We start from the raw sequence: 12,467 nt of genomic DNA on the forward strand, positions 1-12,467 counted from the left end.
TGGAGGGCAACAGCTGGTCTATATAATTTAGGATGGTCGCACCTTTATGTGAAGACATGGCAGAATGGAGACAAAAGTAGCTGTAGGGGGCGCTCTTAACCTGCTTTTTTTTTTGCTGGCTTTTTGCTAGTAGTAGCTAGAAGATGTTTTGCTAAATTGGTAAGATAGGTTGATACTAGTGATGTGCTCTCAAGTCATTTTTAATGGAAAATCATTATTGTGGCCCTACTGCAGGTGTTACCCACTCGATAATAAATGGTCAATAAATGTTCATCTATACGTCTATAATCATTGTACGTTTGACCCCCCAAAAAATAAATAATTATTTATATATATTCTTGATTTAAAAAAAAAAAGCAACGTAATTTTTTGGTCTGACGTCAAGCATCGCCAAGGTGCACTTCCTCATCCCTCCTCGCTCTTCCTCCTATCGCCCCTCTCCCCCGCCGCGCTCTTCCGACCCACCGCATTGATGCTGTTACCTCCCTCGGCGGTGACGTCACCGCCCTGTGGTTCGTTTACAGCATCCTCCTCCGACACAACCATTTTGGACACCACTATCCAGACCCCAGGCCCGCCTGTCAGCGGCACCCGCGGCCACCACCTTCCCCGAGAAGGCACCTCCGTTCGCGGGTCGACAGAGGACACCGAGTCCCTTCCGTCTTAATGGAGGCTGCTAGTAGGCGGAAAGGATCCAATTAAAAACACGACGGAGTCCCACACACACGGTGCTTACATCACGTATGTACTATTTTATCAATATGTTTGCTTTTATGTCACTTTTTTTTTTTTTTTGGGGGGGCACGTTTTGATGTTTTTGTGTGTGTTTTAAATCTCACCGTAGGACGTGGGCTCAGGGTGCGGCCATTGAAGAGGCAGCCACTGCCTCCCCCCGGGACACTTGTCATGTGTTTAGACGTTAATATATAATATTAATGCAAGTAATATTAACGTAGTTTAGAGGGCTAAATTGAATTATCATTGTTTACATAATGACATTAATTGACGTGTAATTTACATTTGTGTCAAATGACATTTGTATGCTGGTGACAGCTTATTTATTTATTATAAAATAATTGTGGGGATTCTGTCAAAATGGTTCAGGTTTGATATCTTGGGAGTGACATGAGGTGTAGCCTTTTGTCACCAGCAGCACGGTGACCGCCCTGACTGTCCTGCATTGTCATTACATTACCAGCCCACATACACAAAAATCACACTGAGGTATAGAAAATTCACTGAATCATTGTTTACTTGTGTGTGTGTGTGTGTGTGTGGAGGTTATACTAAGTGGCAAGTGACTGACATAAACAAGATGCCACTCTTAACAGCCTGAATGCGTGGCACATGATGTTCGTTTTAGGTGCTATTTGGCGGAGCCGACAACCGTGATGACTCAGCCAAAAAAATGCCAGCGTGATGTGACGGCGTACTTCAGTAGACCTCATTTCGGCCAGTATCAAGGGAGTATGTCCTTTTGGCAAAATAAAACCCCAAATGCAATATTATAGTGGGAAGAAAGCGGACGCCTTCGTGGCAGAAAACACCCAAGCGGTGTCCAATTACTTTTGTCTCGCCAGTGTTTCAGTGTCCAGACTTCTTAGTATCTTAGATACTTTGCTTACAGTGGACTTAAACTAACGACCGCTAAGCAATGAGCACAGCTGAACTTTATTTAGGGTTAATTAGAGGCACTTTAAATGGTGACAGGAGTGTCGACGTTGACATGGGCTTCATGTGATTGGTTAATTCTGAACATAGCCACATCCCTAGTATTTAAGATGTGTATCCAAAAATATGATTTATTCAAACCTGACATTTAAACAGGGGTGTGTAGACTTTTTTAGTTTTTACATCCACTGTATCAGAGACATTATATTGCTGACCGACCTACCTACCTACTTAACTGGTAGTGGCTTGTCTATATCATTAGCACGTTGCTAATCTACAGTGCCTGGTTAGCAAATGAGCTTTTAGCTTCTCACCAATTTGTAGGAAGTAGATAACGACCAATCATGGCTCACCTGTTTTCTGGGTTTGGCTCAGCAAACTGAGCAATGGTTGGTCGTTACCTCTGTTCTGTATGTATTACTGGACATATTAATGCAAGATGGCCGACCTGTGACTTCAACGACTTGCACGGACGGATGGGCGTGTATGGGCTATCGGCTATCCAGTAAAATATTCAGATCAGTGGTCGTTACCTACTTCCTCAGCACGGGCGGTGTCATCTTCAGTCGACAGCAAGTGGAAAATTTAGTTTTTAAAGGTATTAATTGTACATGAAAAATAATCAAGTCATTCTGGACAAAATATTAACTTTTTACTGCTGAAAATGGCTCAATGAGTCAAGTATCCCCTTAACCGGAGAGATTGCTAAGTAAGTACTGTCGATAGGTAACTAGCTAGCTAGCGCCACAAAATGGTGAGAAGCTAAGAGCTCATTTGCTAACCAGGCACTTTTAGATTAGCAAAGTGCTAATGTTATAGACAAGACACTGCCAGTTTAGTAGGAAGGGCAGCAATGTCTCTGAAAAAAAAAGTCTACATACCCCTGTTTAAATGTCAAAAAAAATAATAATTAGCTAGCGCCACAAATTGGTGTGAAGCTAGTACTGACCTAGTTAGCAACTTACCTATCAGCTAGTCATTTTCTGTCCCACTAGCATGGTTGCCTACCTACCATCTTAGCAATTTAGCTTGTAGCTACTCAGCTACCTGTTACCAATTCTCTGACTGCTCTGAATGTTTCCTGTAGTCGCCCTCTGGGTGCTATTGATGAGGATCGTCATTAATTTGATTGGAAGGGATGAGTCACGCTTTTTCCCGGCACACATTAGAGTCACTCTTTCGTTCCGTGAGCTCCGGGAATGTGGAGCTCTAATCCCGGGACACGTTTTTAGCTGCGCCTGCACTTCTTTTGTCGGCCCCTCACTTTTACTGACCATGCGTGTGCCGCCATTGTCCCAAACATCCGACCCAAAGGTCATATTTGATCTGTAACACCGGATTCACTTAAATCACTCGAGTCAGTGGTGAGATTGTGGACCGAGTTGGTGGACTCAAATCAAATCAAATCATAAAACCAGGTTATTCTTAACTATCCAGCTCTGGTATACAGAAAGTTGTCTCGTTGACTAATCAGGATTTCCTGTTCGATTCCCTCCACAGAGCTGGGCTTGTCCAAGGCTAAGAAAGACAGTGCACCATGGCGGCGGCCTCTGTGAAGGTGGCGGTCCGAGTCCGACCTTTCAACTCCAGGGAGATGAGCAAAGACAGCAAATGCATCATCCAGATGACAGGAAACACTACCAGTGAGTAGTTCAATTTCAATGTGTTGTTGCGATGTGTGAAAATTCATCTTTAGAATTTCCATAATGTCTTTTGTCATCCAACATGAATTCGGAATTACAAGAAATGTGTCTTTGGCAGAAGTCAGCGCTCTACTTTGAGTGCTGTTTTATAGTAATGTCAATTGTATTTACATGGTGGTAAATGGGGCCCGACCAATATTGATTTTTTGGAGACTGATGCTGATAATAGATATTTGGCAGAAAAAAACAATACAGATTGCCAAATAATGTGCAGATCTCAAAAGTTAAAATCTAATTAGGAGTAGATGATAACATTACTAGCATTATACATTTTCCTTGTATTATGTTACTTAGTAGGGGTGTGCCCAAAAATCTATTCTCATTTAGTACGATCCAGAATCGATTTTAAATTAATGAAATTAAATTAATCAATTTTATTGAAATTATTTGATACTGTCTTGCCCTTGTTTGTGTGTGCCTTTACTGGGAATGCTGTTCATGTACCCGATTTGACCACTTAGGGGCAGTGTGGTTCCGCACGTTCTGATACACAGTTAAGTTGTAGTCACATTAGCGAGTCGAAGGAAAAAGTCACGAATAACTTATGCCAATAAAAAAAAAAAATTCCGGTGTAGGAAGAGCATATGCCGGTGAGTAACGTTAAGATGCTTAACTGTATACATTTCCAAAGCTATTTGTATGAATAGCCGTTCTTTTGAGTGATAAAAGTGCCACGAGTAGCGCGCTCATTAGCATTAGCGAGCCAGACTGGAGTCGATCATGACGATTCTTTGCACATCTATAAATTGAAGCAGAAATCATTGTCAATCCAATCGTTTTGAATCGAAAATCGATTCCGAATCGAATCGCAGGCCCAAAAATCGAAATCGAGTCTTGCGACAGTCAAAGATGCCCACCCCTATTACTTAGGCCACACCTTCCGGCTGACGTATGCCATAACATACGGCAATTTATTTCTGGTTCTGGTTCTGTCACAGTGTATAATATTCTCTCCACACACTTATTAAATTGCGTGTCATTTTGCTGTCGAAAGTTGGATCCCCTAAAACGGCATTTGTCGACTGACTAGTGTATGCTGTCAATATGTACACATAGCTTTGCCTTTGGAGGAGACACTGGATATGTGGTCTGCTCACCAAGTTAAAGCCACACGTCAATAATAGATGAAGCCTAGTGAAATATTTAACATTTGGCCTAATTTAAACCCTTGCTTCCCCCCTTTGTCGCGTCATGGCTGACTAAACGACAACATGGCGTCTCATCTCAGCTGTGTGACTTTTTGTCTTTTTTTTTGTGCTGAGCTCACGTTCATTTTAAAACACAACTTGGGATATGCAGTCACTCCACAATGTTGTGTGCATCCATGTTTATGTTGTGGGGAGATATAGGCTGCTTCGTTTTCCCGACATTTCCCCATTATAGGTGTCTTTTCCCAGTAGAGACTGGTGTGTGGTTACTCCACAATGTTGTGTCATCCACATTTTTGTTTCATGGAACTACGATAATTATTTTTTCTCATAAGTCATTTTCTGTTGTTTCTCTGTATTTTTCTATTATAGTAAAAAAAAAAAATCCAGGAGAGGCTGGCATGTTGTCGCTCCACAATGTTGGGCGCTTCTACTGTATGTTTACATTCCGGGAAGCTACACGGCGTGTCTGACTTATATTTTTGTTTCCCCAAAATTTTCAATAATAGTCTCTTTTTTCCCCTGTAGAATCTGACATGTGGTCACTCCATAATGTTGTGTGTCTCCATGTTTACGTTCCAGTGGGCTACAATCACTTTCTTGTTCCACCTAATATGCAACATTTCTTGTTGGTGAGCTGCATTTTGGCATAATGTTCCCTATTCCCCCTAAGTAGACGTTGACACGTGGTTGCTCCACAGTGTTGTGTGAATCCATGTTTAGGATACAGCGAGCTACGCTTCACTTAGGTAAATCCACCCGGACTGCCCTGTCTCTTTCTGTTTCTTGGCATTTCTCCATAATAGTCATTAGTCACTGTTTTACCGTAGATACTGACATGTAGCCGCTCCACAATGTTGTGTGTTTGACCCTGTCTGCTTTGGTTCATAATAGTCTTGACTCTTTTCTATTTTGTTTTGAACCCCAGTTTCACTTGATAAGTTCATTACAATGCAGCCTGGTGTCCGCAAGACTCGCCCATAGACATTCCGTGATGACTGGATGTGTCTTGGGAGAGTGTGTGTGTGTGTGCATGTGTGTGTGTGTGTGTGTGTGTGGCAAGAGGATGTGAGGGAGTTCATTGCTTCTGCAGTGGAAGAGTGACAGCAGCGGCATATAAACGTCTCCTTGTCTTCCCGTCGTCTTTGTTGCCACGCTGGTCGACAGGCTGCTTCCCACAGGGCAGGAGAATGGCAGACATCTTTTTTTTTATAAGGGTAGGGCTGTTTGGGGTTCTCCCACGCTGAGATGAATTAAGATGCAAGGCACTGAGCTGAAGCAATAAGAGGCCTCCTGTTGGATTGGAGAGCCCTTAGACTTAGCTTAATAGACCAATGGAGCCCTTCAACCAAAATGACAAACTTCGTGAGTCTTTTCGGGCATGGCCTCTTGAGACTCGTTTGTGGGGCTGTTCATGATTGACATGTTTACCAAGTTTTATGTTGTTAAGTGAAAAAGGCTTTTGGGGCGGAATTTTTAAAATGACGAGATATTGGAGTTTCCTGTTTTTTGTTGTTGTTAATTTCTAAAACTTTGTCAATATTCAGAGAAAAAACGTGCAAATCAAAAAACTTACGACTAATGTGAGGATTCGTTGGTGGTTAGTGGAACACTGTTTATAAAATGATAAGGCAGGACGGAGACGGATCCATTCTTAATTGAAACTTTACTCGTCATATACAGCAGCGAGAGCGACAACACTTCCTGATCCCCTATCAGCTGACTAACACTAACCAATCAGAAGCTAGCATACTTTAGGTAAATGCAAGTGAATGACTGAGAGCAGCAGATTCAACACATCAACTTAGATACTTGTACAAAAAAATAACATGCCCCCGCCATCTAAAAAAATTATAATTTATATGTGGCCTTAATACGTCGTCGTACTATTGGACAAAATCATTAGGATAAAAATGCTTTTGAAGAATCCCTGGAACTGATCGAAAAATGGCCACTTGGAACCAAAATGGCCGACTTCCTGTCTCTTCTCTTGCAAGGCTTCTTGAGTCTTTTTTTGGTGTCTCTACCCGTGTTAGAAACGCTGACGAAATGTCATATTGTCAAGTGGAGCTGACTTTAAGGGCTGAGTTTTAAAAAGAGAGAATTATTTATTATTATTACATTTGACTTCGAGCTTGCACATTGGATGTCATCAGGTTGTGTACGTGGCGTTGCGAGCGAGGCGCGCTCAGCTGCTGCCACGCCCGCACTGCCCTCATGAAAAGAAATGTGTGCGTGGTACATGGAAGGACGTGCTCGGCGTGCCAATAGCACCGCTCAGTGGCGTCACCAGCAGAGCACAGTGACGGCCGCTGACGTCAGCCCGCAAACTCATTAGAACATCCGCCGCTCTAGGTCACGTCCTCAACGGCCGGTGAGGCGCTTCTCAAACGAGACATTCGTCTTCGAAATGGAGAGGCCAGAATAATTGGTTTTACCGGATGGTTTCCGCCTGTCCTTTTCTCCCCTGATACATTCATACAATGCTTGATAAATACAATTATTAAAAATATAATTACTCATGGATGTTTTTCCAAAACAATGTCATATTTATTTTCATTTAATTAAAAAAATAGATAATGAATAGAATCACATTTGAGAGAACATTTTTCATTTAAGAAAAATCTCAAGTGATAAATATGATAAAAATACATTCTGTTTATCATGTTTTTTTATTTACATAATTATTTACTTCTGTGGAAAAGTATCTTGGTCATTTTTCTTGCCCCCAGTTTATTTCATCTGTTATGTACTTTTTTGCTTTGTTTTTAAAAAAATAATGTTTTAGTAATTTTTTTAATTAATTATTAATTATTTTTATATTAAAAAATATGTCTAAGCATTTTCATTTGATTGAAATCTATAGATAAATATATCTATACATTTATAAATAAAGAATGAATAAATAAATATATCTCTGAATGAATAATACAAGTTTTTAATGTATTTTTATTCATGTAATTTGGTTTAAAAAAATAAGTGTTTTCACTGTTAAACATGTTTTTAAAATTATTTATTATATTTAATCAATTTAAATATTTAATAATATAATTTTCATTGTGTATTTTTTTAAACGTATGTAGTATTTTACTGTTTTACAAGTTTGTGTTCCTTTTCTGTCTTATTTAGTGAACAAGTTTTGTATTATAACATTTTATTAAATTAAAATGAATAATAGTAAAAGTAATACATGAATGCTTGATAATATTGTTGTAATGAAACCATCTCAATATTTTTTTGTACATTTTTATTTTTGAAATTTTGGATTTGTAATGTGTTTTTAATTTTCTTATATACCTTTAGAATTGTTCTCGGTACACAGCATGCATGCTAGCTTCATTGACGACTCCAAATAGGTACGAATGGTCGGAACGTGTGCCCTGTGATCTGTTGCCGACCAGTCTAGGGTGTACTTCGCTTCTCGCCCAAAGTGGGACAAGGAGACCGTAATGAGGAAAACTGTATAGAAAATGGATGTATGGATAATATTATTAATATCTCCTCATCTTGTCTTCTAGCCATCATCAACCCCAAACAGGCCAAAGACCACAAAAGCTTCAACTTTGATTACTCCTACTGGTCACACACCTCGGTAACACCCCCCCCCCCCCCCCCCCCAACACACACACCTAGATGCTGTACATTGTTCATATTCACAAGTATGCTTTTATTGCCACCGGCAGCCTGAGGATGTGAACTTCGCGTCTCAAATGCTCGTCTACAAAGACATCGGCGAGGAAATGCTGCTGCACGCCTTCGAGGGTTACAACGTCTGCATCTTTGCGTACGGCCAGACCGGCGCTGGCAAGTCCTACACCATGATGGGAAAGCAGGACGTCAAAGATCAACAGGGCATCATCCCGCTGGTACGCACAAACCTTTTCACCATGACGTCGCGTACTTCCAGGTGGCAGGAAGCTGAAGTGATCTCCGATGGCAGCGTTAGTAAACAAACCCTTTCATGTCATTTGACTAAGGCAGAGAGATTCCATTTATCCTCCTCAACCTACAGGTTCTGCCGGAGTCATTTAGATTTTTGGGGGGAAGACAATTTAAAAAAAAAAACAAATTCTGCTACTCAGAAGTACCCTATAGTCGATTTTTGACAAACATTATGAAAAAGTCCTGTCATGAGGGAACGTGATTGGTTGATGGACAATGGACCCAAATGGAGGGAATCAAGTGCAATGCGTGGCCTTTTATTAACCATAGCAGACAGACAGAAAGGGGAGCAGACAACCATGACTGGACGTGGCGCGAACAGACTGGTCGCCGTGACTGGAGGTGGCGCGAACAGATTGGTCGTCGTGACTGGACGTGGCGCGACTAGACTGGTCGCCATGACTGGAATGGTGCGTGACGTGACAGGACCGGATTTGCCTTGAATTGCTGTGGAGTGACTTGACTTGGCTGGGGGCTATGGCTTTCTTGACTGCGACGAGGACCACTCGGTTGGCTGCGACGATGACTTGGCGGTGACGAAGTCTACCCGGCTTTGACGATGACGACTTGGCTGTGGTGACGACTTGGCTGTGGCGATGACTTGGCGCACGAACTTCCACACACAACATAGGCAATGCACCCGCACCGACTGGACAAACACAACAGACTAAAAACACCAACACTAATGAGACACACCTGAGGAAGGGAATACACACACAGGTGGACGTGGTTAGACGTAACGAGGGAACAAACCAGGAACGCAAGACAAAAAAACACCAACCACAGACAAAAACAACGAGAACACCCATACCAAACAAAGAACCGAAACATGACAGGTCCATTATGAAGATGATTACGTGGAATCCTGATGAATGTCCTTTTCTTGCTTGCAGCTGTGTGAAGATCTCTTTACCAAATTCAACGACAACACAGACAACAGCATGTCCTACTCCGTGGAGGTAAGAGACCCACATTTTGTCCCTCTTTCCATCCGATTGGCTTTGTGGCGTGACCAAAGCAGAAACAAAAATATATTTTCCCGCAACCTATGCATCTACAGTAAATCTCAATGTTCTTTTAATCATGGATTTTATCTCAACTATTTTGTCAATTAATGGATGACGAGTATAAAAACAATGTTGACTGTCACTTTGTACTGTTACTGTAATGTCAGCGCTGACTTTCTGCCTCTTGGTAGGTGAGCTACATGGAAATCTACTGCGAGCGCGTACGTGACCTGCTCAACCCCAAGAACAAAGGCAACCTGCGGGTGCGAGAGCATCCCCTTATGGGTCCCTACGTGGAGGACCTGTCCAAGTTGGCTGTTACCTCCTACAATGACATCCAGGACCTGATGGACTCTGGCAACAAAGCCAGGTAGGGCAGACTCGGGTATCTTCACTTACAAGGGATCCAACTTGGTTTGGTTTGAGCAGTCGCTTGGTCCGTTTATTTATTTTTCCTTTGAGCCAATTTGTAATTTCCAAGCCAAATAACACTGGCAAGCAGCCACAATAAGCCAAAACTCGCTTCCAGATGTTCACATAAAGAGTAACCAATCGTTTCCTGATGTCTCTCACTATGCCACGCCCCTTAACTGATGTCACACGCAATGGGTATACATCAGTGCAAACCCCTTAACCGGACTCCACCCCTATTGCCGATTACTTTCTAATATAGAACATGTGTCTGCACACTAAAGCTGTCAAAATTAATCGATTAATCGATTATAAAAAAAATAATCGACAACTATTTTAATAATCGAGAACAGTAATCAGGGAAAAATGCTTGTGTAATACACTTAAATGCAAAATTAAAATGAATCCAATTGGTCGATTAATCGATTGAATAATAATAATAACCCTCCCCACCAGTTAGCAAATAGTTGCCCAAAAAGTTGGGGACCATTAATATTAATATGATTGAAATAATTCTGCCGGCAAACTCAAGCGTCTGTCTTTCCCCTGACAGGACGGTGGCTGCTACCAACATGAACGAGACCAGCAGTCGCTCGCACGCCGTTTTTAACATCATCTTCACTCAGAAACGCCACGACGCAGACAGTGACAACACCTCTGAGAAGGTAACACGCACACACAAACAACATTGTGTGGATGTATTTGAAAATATCTGATAGGAACTGAGGCAGAACTATCGTATTAAAGGGCGAAGCTTCCCAGAACATAAACATGAACGCACACAATCTTGTAGACCGATTATCGGCGGCGATATTTGGCATTTTGACGAATATCGGGATCTGCTTTTTTTTTTTTTAAATCTGACGGACGATAATAGATCCATTTATAACTTATTGCCCTCAGGGCACTATTTATTTAGATCGATCGATGAGTTAACTTCATAAGAGATGCTGCCAACCCTAGGAACTCTCTGCATCTTTTGTTTTCGTTTGAAAGCAAAACAAAGATACATGAAAGTTTAACATTTCAGTTATTTTGAAATTTTGGAAAAAAATATTTACTGTAGAAAACTATAGGGAGCTATGATATTTACTTGTTTAAGTTTTCATTTAGTTTTTAAGACATACTTATGACCCAGGGAGCTCCCTGAAGTTTTTGTTGGAATTGTCTACGATTTAAAAAAAAATATATAATAATAATAATAAAAAAAGAAATTTTGCAAATCTGAAAAGTTGCTCAATAAACATATGCTTTAAGACATTTCAACAAAGTTAAGAATTGGAATTTGTATTTAGAATATTTTTAAGCCAATATTTTTCCTTTTTACTGATATTGAATATTTTCTCCAAATATCGGTTATCGGTCTCCTTGACTAGTAATTGGTATAAGCCCTGAAAAAAAAAACATATCGGTCCATTTCTAGTCTTCTCAACACGGCCTTATTCATATTTTCTTTATTGCGCTTTCAGGTGAGTAAAATCAGTTTGGTGGATTTGGCCGGCAGCGAGAGAGCTGATTCAACTGGAGCCAAAGGGACTCGGCTGAAGGTAGGAAAGTTTTTTTTCACACCTTGAGGAAAACCTATTCCAATTGTCACATGTGACCTGGTTTGTGCCGGGCCACAGGAAGGAGCCAACATCAACAAATCTCTAACCACGCTGGGAAAAGTCATCTCCGCTTTGGCAGAAGTGGTGAGAATAATATCTCGATCCTTCTCAATGTACAAATAGAACCAGAACCAGAACCAAAACTAGATCAAACCCAGGATTGACACTAGAACTTTTTACTCTTATTCATGTGTGTTAATCATGTTGCACTTCATTTCAGGACTCTGGAACAAACAAGGTACGTCTATTAAATGCTTTTCTGTTAACTACCTAAACATCAGCTAGCAGGTGAAGGTAATAACCGAGCCTTAACTAACACGCAGAACAAAAAGAAGAAGAAAGTGGAAAATTTCATCCCTTATCGCGATTCAGTGCTGACTTGGCTGCTCCGAGAGAATCTTGGTAGGGATCAGCTAACTTCTCATTAGCGCCTTTTTTTCATTTCAAGTGTGCTAATGGCACATGTTTCCACTTTGCGTCAGGTGGTAACTCTCGCACCGCCATGGTGGCTGCACTGAGCCCGGCCGACATCAACTATGACGAGACGCTCAGCACACTCAGGTAAAAACAGCATGTTGACATCTCTACTTTTTAGGGCCCGACCGATTAATCGGCCGCCGATTATAATCGGCCGATGATTGCCCTTCAAACATCGGCCAATTGGGCCAAATGGCCGATTATTTTTCCCTTAAAACGTTATCATGGAAGAAAAGCGAAGTTTCCGACGCTGTGAAAGTACCCTGAATGCACCATTTTGCTTGCGTAGCATTAGTAGCTAGCAAGTGTGTAGTGTATGTTTTTCTGTTGTTCCTAAGCATCCTTTAAGTTATTTAATGACACCCCAGTTGCAGTTAACTGTAAAACTAAAACACACTACGTTAAGAATTACATCCACTGTATATTGAAATACAAAACATGCTTCGTTTTTAAAACATCGCTAGCCTAGCGCTAATGCTAAAAGCGAAGGGAGGATCCCAT

The 12,467-nt window shown here is 41.2% G+C and overlaps 1 protein-coding gene across 8 annotated transcripts in view; it reads left to right on the top strand.

The window, feature by feature from the left end:
• The first annotated feature begins 458 nt into the window (after window positions 1-458).
• kif1aa (kinesin family member 1Aa) overlaps window positions 459-12,467 on the top strand; it is a 40,905-nt gene continuing 28,896 nt past the window's right edge. For 7 of the 8 annotated variants that reach the window (XM_086088452.1, XM_086088457.1, XM_086088459.1 and 4 more), the window contains exons 1-12: window positions 464-741; window positions 3,172-3,314; window positions 8,041-8,114; window positions 8,206-8,388; window positions 9,358-9,423; window positions 9,663-9,841; window positions 10,436-10,547; window positions 11,352-11,429; window positions 11,508-11,573; window positions 11,710-11,727; window positions 11,813-11,891; window positions 11,972-12,050. In XM_086088452.1, the coding sequence (XP_085944578.1) occupies window positions 3,209-3,314; window positions 8,041-8,114; window positions 8,206-8,388; window positions 9,358-9,423; window positions 9,663-9,841; window positions 10,436-10,547; window positions 11,352-11,429; window positions 11,508-11,573; window positions 11,710-11,727; window positions 11,813-11,891; window positions 11,972-12,050 (1,040 nt within the window). In that variant the 5' untranslated portion in view covers window positions 464-741; window positions 3,172-3,208. Of the gene's footprint in view, window positions 742-3,171; window positions 3,315-8,040; window positions 8,115-8,205; window positions 8,389-9,357; window positions 9,424-9,662; window positions 9,842-10,435; window positions 10,548-11,351; window positions 11,430-11,507; window positions 11,574-11,709; window positions 11,728-11,812; window positions 11,892-11,971; window positions 12,051-12,467 lie in introns of all 8 variants that reach the window. The other variant, XM_086088456.1, reaches the window with a different exon arrangement.

This window comes from Leptonotus elevatus, chromosome 11, assembly GCF_054856555.1.
Source record: "Leptonotus elevatus isolate MCC_2025b chromosome 11, RoL_Lele_1.0, whole genome shotgun sequence".
Classification (NCBI taxonomy): Eukaryota; Metazoa; Chordata; class Actinopteri; order Syngnathiformes; family Syngnathidae; genus Leptonotus; species Leptonotus elevatus.